Source organism: Oryza sativa, chromosome 9 (assembly GCF_034140825.1).
Source record: "Oryza sativa Japonica Group chromosome 9, ASM3414082v1".
NCBI classification, from domain to species: Eukaryota; Viridiplantae; Streptophyta; class Magnoliopsida; order Poales; family Poaceae; genus Oryza; species Oryza sativa.
The window spans coordinates 12,257,101-12,278,794 of NC_089043.1; the positions used below are offsets into that span (position 1 = coordinate 12,257,101).

At 38.6% G+C, this 21,694-nt stretch overlaps 1 protein-coding gene across 1 annotated transcript; it reads right to left on the reverse strand.

Annotated features, from left to right (window-relative positions):
* Positions 1 to 189: 189 nt before the first annotated feature.
* Positions 190 to 12,636, reverse strand: LOC4346674 (polycomb group protein EMF2B-like). Its single transcript, XM_015756915.3, has 21 exons — positions 12,517 to 12,636; positions 12,104 to 12,236; positions 11,920 to 11,975; positions 9,872 to 9,986; positions 9,640 to 9,796; positions 9,488 to 9,556; positions 8,421 to 8,557; positions 8,058 to 8,117; positions 7,801 to 7,925; positions 6,956 to 7,020; positions 5,561 to 5,613; positions 5,022 to 5,075; positions 4,877 to 4,936; positions 4,755 to 4,801; positions 4,549 to 4,685; positions 3,865 to 3,991; positions 3,695 to 3,743; positions 1,632 to 1,715; positions 1,471 to 1,550; positions 737 to 826; positions 190 to 604 (listed from the first exon to the last, which is right to left on the reverse strand). The coding sequence occupies exons 2-21, from the start codon at positions 12,227 to 12,229 to the stop codon at positions 481 to 483; spliced, it is 1,815 nt and encodes a 604-aa protein (XP_015612401.1). The 5' UTR covers positions 12,230 to 12,236; positions 12,517 to 12,636; the 3' UTR covers positions 190 to 480.
* Positions 12,637 to 21,694: the final 9,058 nt, after the last annotated feature.

Below are 21,694 nucleotides of genomic sequence, written 5' to 3' on the forward strand. Positions count from 1 at the left end.
CAGTAACTGATTAAAATTATTGTCATCAAATTCGAACCAATTTACCCTAAATTAAAATGCTGGCCTATGAAGGAATCCAAACATATTGGGATTACACAGGCAAGATCATTCACAGAAAAAGATACGTTCAAGATGACCATGACGATGAAAAAGGGCCTGCATAGGAATTAAATTGTCTGCCCACGGTGCTAAACAACAAACAAAATAAACTTTTATGTAAATATTGCTAACCATATCATTACAGTTTGGTCTTGATACTGCTCTACAGTTATGAGTAACATCAATTACAATAAATAGAATCGAGAAGAGTTCTAAATGAAACAATGACCGCCCCAGCCTTCAATTTTCTTCCCTCCAAAACACATGTTAGCTTTCAATTCTTCAGACATCTTTTTTTCCAAAAACAAAACAAACTATTGGAATGGCCAGAACCAGTACAAGTGCATTTTACTCTACAGGTTGGCCAATGATTTGTATGCGTCAATTTTTCTTTGGATCCGAGCTTCCGTTCAGGTAGCCTTCAAGAATTGTGTTGCAGGCATTCATGGCTCGCGCATCCAGTAGACTGTGGTTCCAGAGTTTGACCATAAAAAACCTCCAACACCTGTTCATCCAGCGATAAAAAGTTGCAAATGAAACAAACAGCTAAAGAGAGGTGTCTGCATCTGTAGGCAACAAGCTACACACGCAAGGCAAGGCATTGATCAATACTATATTCTTATAATCAGCCACTTACCATAGTAGAGCTGGATTTTGTACAAGTTCTTGTCCATGAAACTGCGAGAATGCTTCGCATGCCCAGGGAATATGGCCATCCGCTAGTACCCTGCAATTTTCCACTTTTCAGTAAGACGGTTGAAATATGCAGTAGATAATGAATAAAATGACTGCACATATGTAAAAGGAATCAAGTGCCCTTGCAGTTCTGATGTCACTGCTTAACTCTTGGTATGGAAAAAAGAAGAAAAAAAAAGTAAAAACAATCCTTTGGGCATATAGTTGGTAGAGATAGAGGTGGGATTCAATGTAGATGAGGGGTGCTAGCCCATGACAATGTATGGTTGATTACGTACGCCACAGGCAACAACAGCATGGTGATATATGTGCGCTTAGGATGCCCAAATGCGACTGGGAGTAGTGTTGGTGGCATCGGCAAAGGTGCGAGAAACAGAGGTGCTGACAATCATGGCATCTTAGTAAAGGTTAGCAGCAAGGAGGAAGAAGGCATTACTAGTATTAGTTTTTCCGTCCTAAGAAAATAACAATCAGAGCCATAACACCTGGCACATTACAAGTTGTAATTCATGGCTCTTAACCCATGCAATTCTTAAAAAAAAAAAACATGCAACATCTTCATGGAAGAAATCCTTCATGATAGTTTCAGACATGGTATGCAAATGAATATAAATGTCTGTTCACCAAGCTGTATACCACAATAATAGATAATGGATATAGCGGGGAAGGCCTGACCTTTGTTTCCGAACAAATGAATTCCACATATGCATAATAAGTTTCTCGTCTTTTGTAACATCAACAAAATCATCAAGCATCTGCATTTACTCAGGGAAGTTAAGGTATCAAGAATTTGGACACATTTATGTATGAGAACAGAGCAAGCATAGTAAACTTACTCTTCTATCTTCAAAATCAGCAATGTCATCATCAACTTCATCTTCACTATCACGATCTGAGAAAACTTGCTCCAATGCCATTGGCTACAACAGTGTAACTATGTAGTCAAGCTAGATTTCAATTTTATTTGAGCCAGACTTCAAACGGATGCAAAAAAGATCATGTCTTCATAATTAAAAAAAAAATGACAAAAGGGGAAGAGGGGCTCAAGTTTGGCCATCCAACCATAGATTCTCCACATAAGATTAGCTAGATATGCATGCGTTTCCAAAGTGGCTGGTTTTGAAATCTGTTACTGCAAAGTTTGATAATATATATATGCCAGTGAATGTGAAATATGCCATTGTGAATAATTTTGGACCAAAGCACCCCTGTTTCTTATTCCTCCATTATCCTTAATTCATTGTTTTCCTGTCGCCATGGGGGCCCCCACAACTAAAATTTGCCTCATGCACTAGATCCACATGGTGGCTATAACCAAGGCTGAGCTACCCGCATGGACTCATGATGAGCATCCATGTTACTGCCATATCCACAGGATTGAGCTTTTCTACAGCATAACGTTGCTGGGGTTACTTGGGCTAAGATGCTGCCATGCTCACCCCTTGGGATAGCAGTGGTTCAAACCAGTGATTGCTGTGTCAACGGCAACGTGTGATATCTGTGTTGACTTGATCCTCAAACATGGGAAGTCTCGGGTGAAACCTCACCAAAATGGAGTGAAATGTGAATCAGGTGTTCAGCCAGACTTGGGGAAGATGGTCATGCCAGCCCTATGCCAAGTGACATGACTGGGAGGGAGGGAAAGATCCCACTGAGTACAACAGTGGCAGTTAGCCATGGGAGGGTGATACAAGTTGGCAATGCTATATTTCAAAGGGAAAACATTTCCCAGACCATGGATTCTTTTTCTGGCAGCCAGGTCCCTGATGCCTTAGTCATCGGCAAGCTTGATTTGGCACTTAGTCAGTTCTGATCCTTTCCTACAGTTCATCCTTTTTCTCTATTTCTATTTTGTTGACCCAGTAACTAGTCCAAAAACCCTGGTTATTCTTGGTTACGTAACTTACTACTCCCTCCAATTTCCCAACTGATCATCATATAACTTTTTTAAGGTTATTCCCAAATGATCATCATATTAGTATTCATTCACTAAGTCTGTTCGTTATTCTGTGCATGGGAGTAGATGGACATTGGTGCATGCGTCCATGCATACAATCCTTTACAACCAACATGCAATGTTTTGATTTGTTAGTGGCTAGGAAGTATTGGGGATAGTGCATGCAAGTTTGTTACCGAATTAAATGTAGTATGAGAGAATTATTAGCTTTCCTTGGTCTTGGTCTTATAATATGATGATCAATTGGGAATGGAGGTAGTAGTAAGAAATCGATTAGTTTTTTAGATGAGAAATGCAGACGAGTAGGGAGGACATTTTCTGATGTTTCTCTCGTGACCATCCAGAGTGATAGCAGGAAACTTTTGATTGACGTATAGAAAATTTCACCATCTATATAACCCTTTATTAACTCCAACTGTTACTCATCTATTTGTTTTTCTGCAATATCTTTCCAGATAATCAAATTTTAATTCAAGAGGGAATCTAGAAGTAAAGGAAACAGAGCAATAGCGCATTACTTCCCAGCATTCTTTTAAGGAGACAAACCTCAAGTACTCAGACACTTTATAATTTAGACCTCTTCTACAAAAGTATAGAAATCAAATACTAAGATTAAAGGCGCAACAGTTATGCATTTGTAGTCCATATAAAATATGAAAATATCTAACTTCAGCAGCACCAGGCACCTAAATAAAGTGTGAATGTAGTTACAAAATCTCAAGTGCGTGCAGGAAGTGCCTCAAAAAAGTATAGAAACAATAAAATGAGCATACAGTAAAATCTCAGGTGTGTGCAGGAATTGCCAATAGGTATATGTATGCAAGTGTAAAGGCAAGTAAAGATCATACAGTGAAGTCAACCAATATAACAACACTGATTCTGCTACAAATATATGCAGACAGAAGATAGATGAAGAGAGATGAAAGGTATCGATTCACTCACTTGAGCCCTGTGAGAATGAAAGAACTGGCGTTTTTGTAGGAGCTGCCGACTGCGAAATAATATAAGCAAATAAAATAAAAAAAAAATAAGTTAGTTCTAATAGAAACCTCAAGAAACATTTATGTTAGTATGACTAACACAGTATCAAGAGCATCAAAAGAAAGGATTACTTTCTGGGATCAGCTCGTTCAACAGACAGCTTTCTTGTCTTCCCAAACTGTAACACTGTTGGTGCTGAAAGATTGCTACCGTGTAATGAATTAGCAGGATCAACAGAAGCGTGTGCTACAGAACTACCTGAAATTTAAGACAATCAACAAAGTTGAAAAAGAAGATCGGGAGCTGGATCTGGAACATGGCAGAATAATAAAAATCAGAAACAATGAAAGTTTTCTCAGTCACAAAAAAATTGTGGAAAATCCCAAGAGTGCCAAAAAGTAGCCAAAATCCTCCCCGGTACCAGCCAGTTTCTAGAATAAAGTAGGGTCCAATTTTGTGCCATATGGAATGATAAGCAAAAATCAAGAAACAACCAGACTAATAGACGTGGCAAGAACTCAGCCGTCCATCCCAAGAGCTATTTTGAACTTGACTAATCCTAGCATGCAGTGCATCAAGTACTCAGAAAGGCTTATCTGCAGAATATGATAATTTCCGATGAAGCTAAAAAAGAAGATAGCACATATATGTTAAAAGGATGTGCAGCCTGTCAATCTGTTTAATAAACTATAGGAGTAAATGAAGGGAGAGAGCAAACAGATGTCCACTTATAGACAGGGAAAAACCGGGGCCTTTACTATTTCACCATTCATATGTAATGTGTGGCAGTATGAAACCATAAAGTGAGAAAGTACCATTTTCCCTCTGCACGTAATCGTCTTCAGATCCTGCCTGGGCATCTTCAGGTGATCCTGAATCCACAATATGTGGATGTACATGCCTAATTTTATCACTTGAGATTTCCACCCTTTTACGCTTCTTAAATCTTGAGCTGATGGAAAACAGTGAGGAAAATCAAACAGAGAATGAAGCATTGTCAAAATATATAAAGAAAGCATACCGGTACGAAAATGTTTGATGTCTTGGATCAACTCCCTCAGCCAAAAGCTGAAAATAACTGGTATTATGAATTATCTAGACAATTAAAATGGAATGTTTTGATGTTTCATACCACTAATTTACCTCTGTTCTCCAAGAATCAGTCTTCAGACTAACATTAACAGCCTGGCACTCTTCAGATATCTGTGCAAACATAAAAAGAAAGGTTAAATGACCTATGCGAAGGAGCAATAAGATCTTGCAATGGAGATTCCAGAAGTTTACCAACCCAAAACTCATAATGGAAAAGGTCATGCGATGCGTTTAGGTGACATCCTAGACCCTAGTATAACAAAAATCACGACATTAGATATGACTTGATAATAAGTGAAATGCAAGTCTGCAGAAAGAGGATAAAAAAGCACATGGACATAATTTACTCACTGGGTTTGGAATAAGCAACGATGCAATGATGACAAATGAAATAACAAAATAATACTAGGTGTTACTCCCTCAGTCCCAAAATATAGCTACTTCTAGCGTTCAAATTTTGTCTCAAAATATAGCTACTTCACCTACTTCATAATCTCAACCAATCACAACCATCTCTCATTTAATTTCTCCACCTACTTCCTCATCTCAACCAATTACAACAATCCCTTATTTAATTTCACCTATCCTTAATCCCCGTAAAAAACTCCAGAAGTGCTTGATGTTGGGAGTACCATAAATATATCAGGTGAGATGAACCTTGGGACCAACTGTTAGCAGTAGTTAGTGACATCTGAATCAACTCAGACAGAAGAAAATTTGTGCCAAGACTTTTACCTTAAAGCTGCCACATGGTACCAAGCAAAATGGGCAAGAAAAATCTTCAGTGACTGGAAAGAAGTCATCAAAGAACAAATATCAGAAAAGTCAACACAAAGAGCAAAGAATCAAGAACCCATTAAGAGTATTATCTCCAATAACAAATGCCACACATTAATTCAAAACCGAACAGAATGTTTGCAAGGTATCTAACTCAGCTTTGCCACAGCTAGCAGTCAAAATGATGGGCTAACCAAGGTAATAAGCATTCATAGCGGCCCCCTACTGCTACCACTACGAGTAGCGGACTGGACATAGCAGACTGGAACTTAACGGCCGCTATTTGACTTAGCGGACACAATAGCGGGCTGCTATTCAACGTAGTGGGCCGCAATAGCATGAGACCATCTATGGCTCTGTTCGTTCCCCAGGGTTCCCAACCCCTCTCTCTCGTTTTCCGCGCGCACGCTTTTCAAACTGCTAAACGGTGTATTTTTTGCAAAAAGTTTCTATACGAAAGTTGTTTAAAAAAAATCATATTGATCCATCTTTTTTAAAAAAATTAGCTAATACATAATTAACCACACGCTAATGGTCTGCTCCGTTTTCCGTGCTGGAGGGTTGTGTTCCCAATCATGAGGAAAGAACACAGCCTATACAACCCTAGCTCACTTTTGACTCCCTACCCTGTCAAAACATGAGACTAATGGAGATAATGATTGACAGGTTCATCAATTGTTTTGTGGCTTGTTTAGAACACATACATGTATATCACACCAACTGTCATATATTTTGGCTCGTCTAGAATAAAAGAATTCCAAAGGAAACAGTCCAATCCCACAGGAATCGGGAAAAATTCTGATTCCCAACAGGGCCAAACATTCTTTGCTCTCCCCTTACATCCTGGGAAATATTTCACATGTTTCATAATGTTTCTATTAAAAAACGTCCATGACTTCTGCCCCAAAAGAAAACCCATTGAATTCCGTATTCATCAATACACTATTCTATTGTTCGAACTTATACAAAGGCTTTTTTTTTTTTGTTTTGTCTTCTGTACGTGTAACACATTATTTATTGTCTCAAAGCATGTTACAGCATCAAAACCATTATAATAACTTAATAAGGTAAGCATATTTTCAGCTCTTAGAGCTTGTTTTTGGCAAAACTGGCTCCTGTACATTGCACTAGGCATATGCTGAGACAAATTGTGAAATCAATAATTTCCTGGTGAGCATTCCAGAACTTTGGTCGTTTGTACATCAGACAAATTAGACATTACTAATTGCAAAGCTAAAAACAAATAGCAACAGATGGGTGCAAAAAGCAACAACATAGAATGAAAGGAAATTCAACTACACGAGAGAGAGAGAGAGAGAGAGAGAAAAACGCGCCGGGAGGGGGGGGGGTTACCTTCGGTTTTTTGCATAGTATTATTGTAGTATTTGTAGTTAAAAAGCACATTGCCAGATCTCAACCTGTGAAAACAGAACAGAAAATATTAATCAAATGCAAACACATTTTCTTCACTAAAGTAATCCAAACTCCCTGGACAGGCTTGGCTAGGCTGACTTCAACAGGCTCCAATATTCAATAGCCAAAAGGCCAGGTTCCCAGCGCTAGACAAGTATATGTGCAATATTATTTTGGAAAAATCCCATTATATTCCCCTCGGCTATAGTAAAAGCCCAGCTTTCTGTCCAGATGCATATGTTGGTCAAACATACCGAGACATTCAAGGTGACCAGCATATCACTGAATTTTAAAGAGAAAATAGAAGCCTCATTGCAACATAAACATTATGTGGAGAATCATGTATGCAAGGTCGTGTCAAGTGATCAGTTCTATGAAATGCCATCTCAAAAGCGTTTTTTTGCCTTTTCTTTTGCCATCACAGTCAGTTGACCTCCGTTAATCCCTATGGAAAAAGTCTATTTTACCCTTAGAAGTGCACTATCATCCTAAGAAGCATTTCATATATTCTAGGGGTAAAAATAGACTTTTCGCATGGGGTAAACAAAGGTCAGCTGATGGTGATAGCAAAAAGGAAAGAAGAACCACTTGCACGATGGAATTTTGTAGAACTCACATTCGTTGATGCCAATTTGTTGAAGCGATCACTTATCAATGACAAAACATAGAATTTCTCTCATGTAAACTAGAAGATGGAAACAAATAAAGCACACAGGAAGATTGAGGCACCCAAAGTCCCAAACACAATAAACTGCAGGATTGAACTATCAACTCATGATTGCTACCTTATAATATGTGTCAATGACGAAGGTGGCACATCATTATATGAATAAACACTATAAGGAGACTCGGACATGTCTTTTGCACCAGCCTCTTGAGCAGATATGCTAACTTGCAGTTGAAATGAACCCTGCAATAGTAAAACTCAACAATATCAGAAAAGCGGTGGTGTATAAACTCGCTATTGTCTGACCCATATAATTTTTTTGATGGAAATGATTTTATTAATAAACAATACAGGAAGAGACATGAAGGGCCTTACAGTAGCATCAACCTTCTGAGAGCAAAATGTCAAGCAACTGTCATCCTCCAGAAATTTTGGCTGCATGCATAACAAAAGGAATATGATGTGCAGAACAATTTCTGTAAATAGCTGAAGTATAGAACCCAAATTGCACTGGTTATTTCATGCTAACTTAATTGTTTGATTTGGGATTTTACCAACTGTACTTTTGGAATATGATGTGCAAAAATATACAGATTAAGGTGTTCTATTTTCCCAAAAGCAAGTTTCATATGATGCAAATGGTGGTGGTTCATGTATACTTTTCTTAAATACTATGGATAAGTTATGGTACATACTTTAAGAACAGCTGAGCTTAATACTAGGAAAAGTCGGCCATACCTCTAAGAAGCTTGGGGTCATCTCAACCGTGGAAGACATTTCCACGGTATGTCCCAAACTTAAGCTCACACAATTTCCCAAAGATGAAGCAAGAAGATCGATTGGTATTTTACCCCAGAAACACTTCCCTTCAAGCTCTGTCAAAATGCATCACATGGTTCATAGTTAGTCCATTTAACAAGAGAATAATTGTACAAAACTATATTTGCATGTTTGATTTTTGAGCGTCATCTTTTGCCTCTACACTGAATTTTAAAGGTACATATTTAAAACTATATATATGTTTGCTATAAGCAGTAGCTGTAACTGCGAGGATCCTTTCAAAGGGTGAAAGCATGAAATCTAAATTAATCACGATAGACAGCCTATTAATGTGTCTAACCCTGTCCGAAAAGGCAAAACTAGTAACATAATGTTTCACGATAGTTTGTTTATTTGACCGCAATACACATTCAATTTTCATTCAAAAAAGCAGCAATGCATTTAGTAGGAGAGTTTGTTAGTTCTGGGTTTTTAGTAAAAATAAGCTAGGCCATAAGATCCCCACAAGTCCACATGAACAAGGCTTCTCATGTCGCATATAGTTGTTTACCACTTCAAAGTGTAGGCTGTTTCAAATTGGGTTGGTTGATAAATAATTTGAGGCAGGCATGAGCTGGATTCAGAATGTTGTGACAGTTTGCTCCATATCCATAGAAAGTGTAGATATATGAGCATTTAACACTAAGGAAGAGGGTGTGCACATGCCTTTGTGCTCATTCCAGTCACTGGTTGAACCTGAGTAAAAAAACAAAATCTTCCAACATAAAGAAGCAATATATTCTAGCCAACCATTTGCTAGTTCCAAACAGTGTGGTACACCCGTGTTGTGTGGCTAGGGTCTGTTTGTTTCCCCTATCAAACTTTACGACACTTTTTAACAACTGGGTAAATCACTGCATGGGAGTACTGTAGGCAACTAAACATGCCCTTAATGTGTCCATTCAATTAATCTGGCTACCCACAAGTTCATTCTTATTCTAGCAATTTTTTTGTGCCTGCCACCAAGTTGTCAGCCATAAACTTACTTTGGAGAGTAGAGCCTTCCACATGGTTCCCAGAACAGTTATTGTCATCAAAAGTTTGCTCAGCTCGTCCTTCCAAAAGAAATAAATAAATAAAATTTTATGGCAGCAAAGAAATGTAAAGAGCAAATGGTTGCAAAGAGTGCACCCTGTACCACAGCTGATAAGGATAATATTAAGGCTGCAAGCTCGGGAGGTTGCTAAGTTCTTCACATCAGGAATGACGAATGTTGCTTCAGTGTAGTCTTTATTTCCAAATTCATGAAAAGAAGTCAACAAACAAGCACGACTGAATCGATATATCGGAGAATGCTGCACATCATGATCATTTGGTAAACACAAGCTTAAAATCTCATGTTACAAGAAATTAAATGATGGTAGACTTACCCCTTCAAGTGAAACATTATTAGTAGGTCTAGCTAACAGAACATAAAGAGGAAAGATATTTTGTGCCCGCAGTTCTTTATTTGTGCCTCCAGAAAGTGATATGGTTATCAGGCTCCTATATTCATAAGCAGAAACTGGTCAGTACTTTCATGATGCAACAATTCCAATGCATTATTAGTTTACAACAAAGGTTGCCCCTGAATTGAGCCAACATAACTTCTTGTGCAACCATCTAGTTCAAGATCCCAACTGTAGTTGAATCCCGAATTAAAAATATATTGTTTTTTGGATTATTTCTCCAGCTTGTGTCTGAGCTATTTGGTTGAAATTTGTGAATTTGTGACGTTCAGTTTTAATCTTCAATACATGTGTCGTGCTTTTGTGTAAATTTATGGTAATTGCTTGTCTTAGCTACGGGTATCCCAGCAGGCCAGCAGTAAATTTTCCAGCAGTCCCAGTGTTCTCATGGCTCAGTTCAAAGGGCCTAAACGTAGGTGCATATTATACTCTCACCACTACAGAACTTCCTGGTTTACATCTGACATGAATACGATATAGCAAGATTTTCAAAAAAAAAACTAAAACAATTATTTTGGCCATTGAACTTTGAAGTCAGTTTTATCTATCTTCGCATTGGAGATTATTAGCAGTAGTTACTGAAGGATTAAAATATTAGCCTAAGCTATAATGAAGATGGACACTCGAGCATTCAAGGGCAGCTATTCCAAGGCAACCAGATTTGCGGGTCGATGCCACGACCCTCAACCACAATACATAGTCCTGATTTGCTGGTCATGGTTGCCAAGGGTTGCTGTCCAGATCAAGGCTAGAGTCGCGACCTGGATCAACTTTGCTGCTCCCAATCGTGACCTGGGTTGCCATTTATGGTGGCTCTCCTCTACTCTCACCACCAAGCATCTTTCTTCAGCTTCTCTCTCATCACTGCGCTCTGCCACAACCTCTTGCTTTTCTTGTGCGTATGGTCTATTCCTTGCTCTTTTTGTTGGGGTGAAGAAAGACTTCCAAGGAGAAGAAAGGGAAAATAGAACGAAAGGTACAGAATGGGTCCTACTCAACAGCCAGCGGCTCTTTGTTGAAGAAAAGGAAAGAGAGACCAAGAGTGAATGTGTCTGCAATTCTTATCCGATAGTTTTTTTTAGGAAATTTATAGACAGTTTTATCAATGGAATTTATCCAATTCTATAAAAACTTTTATTGATGGAATTTATCCAATATATTGTCTCAGCACCCGGCAGGCATTGTGTTGCTTATTACTTTTATCGTTTTGAGGATAGGAGAGGTGAACAGCTGGATGTTGGAATCTTTCGTGCAGAGTGTGTATGGGCTGAGCAGATTGGCAGCCACAACACCCAAATTTTCTTGTCTTTTACTCATCCATTTATTTTGCCTATCGTATATGCTTATAATATAAATTCTCATATCTACTTTCCATAAAAAATGGTTATTAATTACTCCCATCGGTTGCAAAATTCTTGACATTTGGATATGATCTCACATACCAAGGAGTGATTTATTAGGGTGTCTATTCCCTGTTTTACCCATATTAAATACGGTCCTGTGCTAAAGTTAATCAATAATTTGATGTAGCCCAGTGATTTGAATCCAGCACTGGATTTTGTGTTTTGATGGGATGCATGCATGCAGGGGCAAACAAGCCAAGATGGTCAGCAGATAGAACCAAACACATCAACAATTAGCATCCTCTGGTTCCAAGCCTAAAACGACAAGAATTTTTTAAACCAGAGGGAGTAGGTTATTGGCCCAGATATGATGGTCTTGTGTCGTTGTTTCTGGTACTTTGCATGGATTTGTGTCAACTAGTATATACCCATTATGCTAACCTAGCATGGCAATAGAAAATGCACTCATTTATCTAATTAGGTGTTATACATGGTAAGCACTAAGAAGATTACATAATAATGTTTACAGCTTCTTGTTATACATTATGTCGAACCCATTTTGGCCATGCTTACTGAGACATTGAATAAGGCAATAAGCACAATCTTTGGTTGCGAGTCAAAGCATACCTCTTCTTCCGTCTTGCGTGAATCTTGTAAAGAAGGCATCTTTGAAGAAAAGCAGGCTGCAAAAATTCAGCGAGTTCATAATTGGTATCCCAGAGCACTTCCATGTTAAAGGTTTGCATGCGCATATGCTGATGCAAACTGCATTAAAAAGATGGGCCTTATAATTTCAGGAAGAAGCATTTACATTTTTAATGGATCGGCGCTGAATGATATTATACAACTCGACCGGCTTGCAGTATAATGCGAAGCTTTCTTCAGCTGCAAGCTGCTCATCGGGAGAGAGCCGAGCCCTTGGCTGGTGGCGGCACATCTGGTATCTGCGGACCGGGGGGTGGAAAAAACCAAAATCAGCATCCAATTATTATCCCTGCATACAAGCACCACCATGGACTAGCACTGGCGGATCTAACATGGGACCCCTTCTCGGGAACCATCAAACTGTAACTAGTATTAAGGTCATGGGGCAAATTTCTAGAACAGAAGCTAGGGTTAACGAAAATTCGAGAGAGAGAGAAAAAAATGCGTAACGAATGCGGCGGAAGCGGCAGGACGAGCGATGGATGGGGATCGGCGGTGGGGGCGGGGGGATGTGCTCACCAGGATGGATGCGGCGGAAGCAGCAGGAGGAACGACGGCTAGCCCTGCTCCTGCTCCTGCTCCTGCTCGCGGGAGGGATGGGGATCGGCGGAGGCGGAAGCGGTGGGCAAGGGCAAACTCAGCATAGCTCGCGCACGACGACACCACGGAGGAGGCGTCGAAATGGCGAGGGTAAGTTAGTAATTTCGCCTACCACCCCACCCTAATTGGAATTTGGAAGTATGATAAATGAAAATAATGGCCTGTTTAGATCATTTTGCTGCGGCAAATTTTTTTTAGAAAAGATTTGGCATTGCAATTTTACAAGTTGGTGTTTAGATGTATGCTAAAGTTTTGTCATTAATTGCTGCTGCCTCTATCATGCACGGGATCGATGTTTTTTTTTTGCCAAATTTGCTACTATAGATTCCCAAATGATAAATGCCAACTTACCTACTTTTTGTTATTAGTGTTTAGATCCATTTTACCAAAAAGTGGTCAAAAAGGGTAAAACTTTTGCCCTTTTGGAGGATCTAAATAGGCCCAATATCTACCACTTCTGCTAACATTTTCCAAATAGAGCTCATGGGGCTATGGATCCTTTCACACGGTGAATTTTTATTTTACTTTTTTTATAGGGCTGAGATGGTGGAATTTAGGGATTTTTAAGGCTGGATATAGGTATTAAGAAAGTAGGTATAATTAAATGAGAGAAGCAGACCCATCGTTTCGCTTATTTGGGGAATAAGCGAAATGGCATAATTGCAAACGAAAAATAATTTGTGAATAAAACTTTTATATGCATGTTCTTAGCAATCTAAAATCAAAGGCTGAAAAATAAGCTTCGATGAAAAAAAACTCAAAATCAACTCCAAATTTAAGGGCGTAAATTTAAAATTTGGCTGATAAGCATAAGCATAAGCATAAGCAAAAACATGAGGCTCAAAGTTGTGGTTGGTTGAGAAGTGGAGATAGATGAGAAAATTGAATGATAAAGGGTTGTGGTTGGTTGAGAAGAAAATATTATTTTAGGATAAAACTTAAAGGCTAGAAGTTGTTATATTTTAGGATGGCTGGAGTAGGTATGTTTGGGTATTGCCCGATTAGACATGGCTCACCGAACAGGCCGTGCCGTGTCGGCCCCACGTGCTGTATCTGTAGCCCAAGCATAGCCCAGTGAGATGTCCGGTCATGCCATATTGCCTTGGCACAGTTAGGTTACGTGGGCTCTGTGGAGGCTGATTAGCCCAAACTTGATATATAGTAAGAAAAAAAATGTGAATAGAGTTCGTTGTATCCTGCTACACAAACTTTGACGAAGCTCTAGCGAGGTACTCTGGTCACCGACAATTCATTCCTTTTCCTCTCGTCAAGCACCGCCGTGGCCCTTCACTTACTACTTCCTTCGCCCCGAGCCGTGAGCCCACAATGACCGATACGCTTAGTAGTTGTGCTCATGAATGGGGTTAGCCACAACACGACGCCACCGTGCAAGCCTACATCGTCGAGCATCCTCCATCGCTACCTTGAGCCCATGGCTTCCTCAATTTTTCCGCTCTCCTTTCCTCCTGGCTCTTGCTCAAATGTTAGTTGCTCGACTGGCGATTGTTCACCTGTCATCGGTTGCCATCGTGCCACATGGCCCAAGCTGTGTGCTATTCCTAAATCATGTCGTGCTGGCTCGCTACAAGCACTTATCATATTGGCATGTCGGGCCGGGTAGCATCCCAAGCACGGCATGGCTAGACGGATCATGCCAGCATGACCCTCAGCCAAACGTGCAGTGTTGTTCTGGGTTGTGAGCTTCACATGCGTGACCCGGTGGACACAGAAGGACCCAACCTATTTGACAACCTATAGAAGGATTTGGCAAACTCATATCCATTCTTATGTTTCTACAAATAAAATCAATTAAGATGCCTATGTTGTACCTAATTAATTTGATTAGTGTCAAATTAAAGGGGACCTGTATTTTAAAAGATGTTCCCTTCCATAATAGCGATTACACTCTAGCCAACACTAAAAAAAATAACACATTGTTTTCCCAAAATAACATGCAAGCACAATATAATCTAGAAAACTGTCAGGGTTATGGATACCACATACCTAATAGTAGTTGACTAAATCTCGGCATGACCCACCACATACCATGTCTTATACAGAAACAACCTTAGGATATAGGAGGAGTTCCGCATAAGGAAGGATGAATAGAGTTCTACATGGAAACGATAAGGACTACTCGGATTGTATCCATATTGGTTTCCCTAGTTCTACTTGGACAAGAGGACACCTATGGGTATAAATACAAGGCCCCCTAGGAGGAGAGGGGACACGGAACAATAGATCAAGACACAAGATCAACATACAAGCCAACATACGCCAAGACAAGACGCCAGATATCGACTTCAGAGATAGGCATGGCTAGTCCCCTACAGTGCCTATGGCTACAGTCAGGAGAGATATAGCGATGTCTCTGATCTCGCCGGATGCGGATTCAAGGAGGAAGGCTACCCTGTTGTCGACTACGAGTCAGTACTACAGACCGCCAAGTCGACAACAGTTAGATAGGCTACCCCAAATATTGTACTGGTGTGATTATGGTGAATAAGAGCAATACCGGCTTCGGCCAACAGGATATAGGGTTATTACCTGACAATTCAGGGGCCCGACCTATATAAAAAGCCTCGTCTCCGTCTCTTTTACCTAAGTCTCGCATATATCCTAGTAACGATCCCCATACTATGCAAATACCGGAATCGCGACATCAAACGTCGACAAAAACATATCCATTTTCTTCTTGTTTTTATTAGATCGATTTCAAGTAGTGTTATATGAGACAAAATTTATTTCAATATACAGAATGAGGATAAATCGATTTCATGGGGATATACACATTTGTGTTGCTTGTCTCAATGGTGAAACAACTCAACATAAGCATATATGGTATATAATTTATTCAAATTATGGATTACTTACCATGAATTGTTATATTTTTTGAAGTTATTTCAGTAGTTTTTTTATTTAATTTATTTCATTAGTTTTGGCCCCTTCAAAACACAAACAAGCCTCAGCTAGCCAGGGCAGCTGCTTGGGCTCGTCGGCGAAATCTCCATTAAATTTTAATGTTGATGAGCAAATTGTGATAAAATTTCTATAGCAAATACTAATTATATTGAAGTTTTCCAAGTTTAAAAATCTTTCTAGCTCTGCCATTGGATAAGGCTGCATGTTGTCTTCCCCTAATCCCCTTTCTATCTCGGTGATCAGTGCTTCTATCCCTACCTAGATAGTACCTCCGCTTTTTTAATGTATGACGATGTTGACTTTTTTTATCAATGTTTGACCATTCATCTTATTCAAACATTTAGTGCAAATATAAAATATTTAAATCATGCTTAAAAAACATTTGATGATAAATCAAGTCACAATAAAATTAATAATAACTAAATATTCTTTTTAATAAGAAGAATTGTCAAACATATCTCAAAAAGTCAACGGTGTCATACATTAAAAAATGGAGGGAGTACATAAGTATTGAGATAATTAAGCTGAGAATGAGTGCTACTACAGGCCCTGTTGGCCTTGTGTTTCCTTACCTGCTACTACAAGCTTGTGCTCATGTTCGAGCAAAGTAGCAACTGTGGTTGTGTTCTTCCTCACTGCCAATCTGCCATTGACATCTCTCTTTTTCCTAGTTGGTCACGTGGTAAAGTTCTCAACACTCCTCCTTTGTAGGAATGCATGTTGGCCTCTATTCTGCTTTGGATGATTTGGAAAGCTAGAAATGATTTCTATTTTAAAAAGAAAATCCGGGAACCCATTCAAGTTAATTTTGCAGCTCAAATCATGTCTTCAAACTTCGTTTCCTATGTTGATGTTCAAGATGAAGATCATGACTCTCAGAATCATGAAGTTAACAATTGGTCTTCTTTCATTTCTGCTTCAGTAATTCGTTGCTATATTGATGCTTCCTGGAAAGATGGTAATACTAGAATTGGAATCTCCATTCACAACTCTGCAACACATAAAGCTATTTTCATTCAAGCTTCTTCTGATTTCCTCTCTTCACCTTTACAAGCAGAGCTTGCAGCAATCATCACAGGCATCTTGATATGTCAAAAGCCGAATATTACTGATGCTACTCTTTTATCAGACAATCAGGAACTAGTTAATTTTTGCAGGTTCAAGACTATGATAGTCAGCCTCACCATTGGAGCTTAAATTCTTTGCTTCCTAAATTTATTTCTCTTGCAGGAAAGCAGGCTCTTAACATCAAATAGATTTCAAGACATGTTAATAAAATGGCTGACTACCTTGCCAAAAAAGCCATGGAAAAAACTAGTCAAATTCTAAATCAAATAGTTTGTCAAAATATTACCCACTTATGTTCTCATTCTGGTTGTCCTACTAAGGCAGCTTTGGAATCTTCTCCTTTCATGGAGAATGTATCTCTGGTTGATGTACTGTGCTTTTAAAGTTAATAAAGTTTACTTAATTCTCAAAAAAAAATTGGCTTCCTGTCAAATCCTTTGACATCTTCACACACTCGCACATCGCCACTATTTAGTTCACTGCTAGTAATGTACTCCCTATGTCCCATAAAAGCCTAACTAGTATTGGATGAGACTCTCGCCTAGATTCATTGTATTAGAAAACATCACATCCAATACTAGATTAGTTTTTCAGACGGAGAGAGTATGGTTAATTAACCATGCCAATTGTTAAGCAACAAGCCACTAGCTCTATCTCACCCATGGACGTAATTGTTCCATCCAAAGAACTTTTTCCATGTTGTATACGTTGCACGTTATCAATAGAGTTGTTATTGTCTTCAGAGCAAGCTGTTTGTTTCCCTGGATTGATTAGTTGGGCCACACTATAATATAATTTGTGGGATGCTGAGCCTTGTGCTATGTTGCGTGGTACAATAATTTAGCCAAACAAGAATTTCATACAAGACCCCGCAAAAAAAAGAATTTCATACAAGAGCTTAAGTCAAGTTCTAATTTCCTTCAACTTCGGAGATACATAACATAATTCCTTTTAACTCCAAATTAAGATATCAGAATTCTCCTATAACTAGCGAACTATTCTCTTTAAGAAAAAATGGATGCTCTCCCCTCATGAAAACTTGCTAGGACAATCAGCTCCACCAAATGGATTAGGGTATGTTTTCTTCTGACATAAATGTCATTTCAGCGGATGTGGACAAATTAGTGTTTCTTCCACCTAAGTTCATAATAAAAAGTAGCATGTTTTATTTTTTATCTCAATTTTTATAGAGCATGTTACATGTGCATGTTTATTTTGGTTCTTATTACATTTCATTCTTTATCGGTAGATGATTTGACTTCAGAGGAGTGTGGTGAAAAAAAATCTAAGATCAAGTGCGAGTTATGCAAAAGCAAGGCAAGCACCTATGCATATTGAACCCATGTTTTACTAAATCAATTTGATTGCAAAACTATGTGTTTATCGGTTTTTATCTCAAATACCAATCATTGGGTTAAGTTGATTTATATCCTATTTGCTACATATCCTACCTTGTTAATTGGTAACTTTGATGCCACTGGATGGGAATGATTAGGATGGTTTACTTTTATCGAATGCTTAATCATGCTTATATCTAGAGAGGTTAAAAACTTAAAATTGATGGATGTAACCATCAGTTTAATTTTAGGTTGCACTTGTGATATATAGGCATATATAAATCTGGGAATTAAACATATGCTTAAAGCTGAGAATGTGACTTGACTTGGATGGGTGATAGGGAGTTGTTGGGATGGTGATTTTGCTCGATGCAAGTAGCCTTGTCTTGGTCTCCAAGAACTGAACATGTTGGCATCTATTCAAACACCATATGTACTTTTACTCGTCAGACATGGAACGATTTGTCTTAGAATTAAGTGAGGTGGCCATTTATGCCCTTTGGTCCGGGTGGGTTGCTGGCCTTAGAGGTACTCATGTGTGTGTGCCTAGGTCGGCAAGGGTATCCCATGATTGTGAACCCACCTTAGTCACACACATGCACATGACTAAATTCTCACGAGCTAGGCGTGGTTTAGGTGTTTGAGGCTGAGTTTGGGAAGAAACATGTTATGAGCTTCAATCAATTGTAGGTCACACCTGTGTGCGCATGAAGCATTTGGTTCTTGTTCATTTTACGTGAATAAAATTGTACATTTCTAATTGGAGTAAAACTATACGAATAGCCATGCCCATGGTTGCGGATGACACTTGGTGTGTTTCTCACTCATGTTAGCATCAAACTTAGGTTATACAGTTGGGAACTTGGGATATAGGGCTTGGTTTAGTCATAGTAATTTTGTTGTGATTAGTCATGCATATGTTGATGGATATTTGATTAATGGACGATTGCAAGGTTGGCCCTTTTATCTTATAAAGAGCATCGATTGTGCTCATTTGAACTTTCAATATTAGTTTATTATAAATGCTTGCTGTCCTAAAATTTCAAATTATGTTATTTTGCAAATGCTTATGATTTTAACTTAATACTTGCTCAATAAAATTAGTTTTGTGCAAAAATCTTAAGCCTTTAGCACTATGTATCGACATGCCTATATGGAGACGGCATGTCGCCCCGTCCCCCCTCACCTCAACCACCATGTGCGCTTGGGAGGTTGCCATCATCGGGGAGCTACACCTACACATGTGCCATATACTAGAGCCGGTGCGGTGCCACCAGCCATTCCACGGGGCGTGGATCATGCAACCCTCCTTCTCGAAGGCTATGGACGCCACCCCTCACACCACTCCCGATCTACGTCCATGCTAGCATCCCGAGGAGCTCCGCCACACCACTACCCTGAAGGAGCCGTTGTGTGCCGGTGTATAGTCCCTGTCCTCAACGGCCCTAGCAGCTCTCATGCTCGTGGCAGCCCAGCTGGAGCGCAGAGTGCCAGCAGGATAGAGAGAAGAGAGGAGAGAGATGGAGGAAGAAGATGAGAGAGGTAGCCGCTTACACGTGGATCCCATATCTATATTTTATTTTCTTTGATGACGATGCCACATCAGTCAAAACCAACTTTAAAAATCTAAGATGATCATCTTGCACTGGTATTAATAATTAGAGGAGTCCATACAAATCGGTTGAGAAATTCAACCCAGATCCGACCTATATTTGAGGAAGGTAGATTAGACTTTTCGGAAGTGCCATATCCGTTTACTAACAGGCAGGCTCATTGTTCGTGGTCTGGATTCAGAATTTCAGATGATGTGCCACACGAGCAACAGGCCAGTGACAGTTTTTGGGCTGCCTGGACCTTTTGTGGGCCGAATTTTTTTCTGCCAATTTAAATGTTTTCTCATATACAAGTATTAGTTTTCTACAATTTTGAGGAATCTAAACATGCTAAGATAATTAGGATACGTTTTACTCATGCATAATATTTTTTTTCTAATTAAATGGAACCAAAGTTTAGCTTGGTATTCTTCATGATGCCAACGTTTGTTATGAATTAATGTCAATTTCAATTTTGTTATGATTAATTTTCCTTATTCATTTCTAGACAAATGTAACCAACCATAAAATTTTTTCTTAGATATTTTTAAGTTCCATGGAATCATTTTCTAATTAGAGTGGATTATAATTTCACGACAATATTCATATGTTTTTCTTTGTCATTTTGGACCCAACGGTCCTCCTAGTAAATATATTGTCACTGACATTAATAATTAGCGTAAGACGTTTTGCAGAAGTACATATGCACATGCATACATGCTTGCTAGTAAAGTTACAACAAATAACACGGACCACATAACGTCGACAGATCTTCCCCTCACACTATCGGAGGGGGAGAGGTGCCACTGTCGTCCTCATCGCCTACCTATACCGTTGCGACCGACCTCCGCCACTATCGTCGCCAACCTCCTATACCATCGCCGCTCTCTCAAGAGAAGAGGTGAGGAGAATGAGTGAGTGAACTAAGGGGATAAGAGATGTCAATGAGTGAGGGGGTGGAGGGTGAGGGTTATCTAGTCACGGGTTGTGGTCGTGTTCATTGGCGTGTGAAATTATGATTTTTCTTAGGCGGTCATTGATCATATAAGCGACTCTCTTAAAATGACCGTCTACGAAAATAATTTTTACAAGCGGGTATTGACCGGACACTCGTACATTTTTTATAGGTGGGTATTTTTTTAGTCCATTTGTAAAATAAAAAGAGAGCTTTCACAAAAATCGTCTTTTATAGTGTTAGTAGATTATTAATTAGTAGTAAAACTAATTATTAACCAAGTTGAAATTAATTTGGTGTGGACTAATTAACACACGCTGAGAGACTTACTAGTCAACGGCTGCTAATTTGCTTGGTTCAGTGATCACTGGTCAGGTTGTTGGCCCTGTATTGTCACCGTCGAAGCTGGGAGTGACTGCCCACCTCTTAAAAAAGGAGAAAAGAACCAAATATTTGTCGTATATTGGTCGAGTTTGTTAAGATTTTGTCTGCAAAAAGAAGTTCATTAGGTCCTCCTTTGTTAGTGTGCTTGCTTAATTACCAAAAAACATATATATATATATATATATATATATATATATATACATACATATATATATATATATACATACATATATATATATATATACATATACATATATATATACATATACATATATATATACATATATATATATATATACATATATATATATATACATATATACATATATATATATATATATATATATATATATATATATATATATATATATATATATATATATATATATATATATATATATATATATATATATATATATATATATATATATATATATATATATATATATATATATGTAAGCAGCATTTTGCTTGAGTTTCCAAAGTATTCCAATGAAAAATACAAGTATTTTTTTTCGGGGAATAAAAAATACAAGTATAAATACCAACTACTTTTTTTTATGTAAACCAACTACTATTTTGAAACGGAGCTCCCAGCTAATTTAATCTAGGTCGCTTGTTTGGTACAATTCCAAGTCCAAGTTTTCTTTACTGGTTTTTTCTAGATCCAGAAATTATAGGAGTCGGAGCTGCCGGTGGATTAAGGCCATGCCTTAGGGTGAGGCATTTTCTTCATATTTGAGACTAAAATCCGGAAGATATACTCCGTATTAAGCCACTCTATTTTCTAGAATAACCCTACGTGTTGGAGCCATGTCACACATAGCCCTACTTTCATG

What these genes read in the sequence shown, in the direction of transcription:
- LOC4346674 (XM_015756915.3), bottom strand. Translation starts at nt 12,229, where the DNA reads ATGTGCCGCCACCAGCCAAGGGCTCGGCTCTCTCCCGATGAGCAGCTT. An exon ending in TGACCCCAAGCTTCTTAGAG is followed by an intron (nt 8,118 to 8,420) that starts GTATGGCCGACT and finishes TTATGCATGCAG; the next exon opens with CCAAAATTTCTGGAGGATGA. An exon ending in TTACGTGCAGAGGGAAAATG is followed by an intron (nt 3,992 to 4,548) that starts GTACTTTCTCAC and finishes CTTAAATTTCAG; the next exon opens with GTAGTTCTGTAGCACACGCT.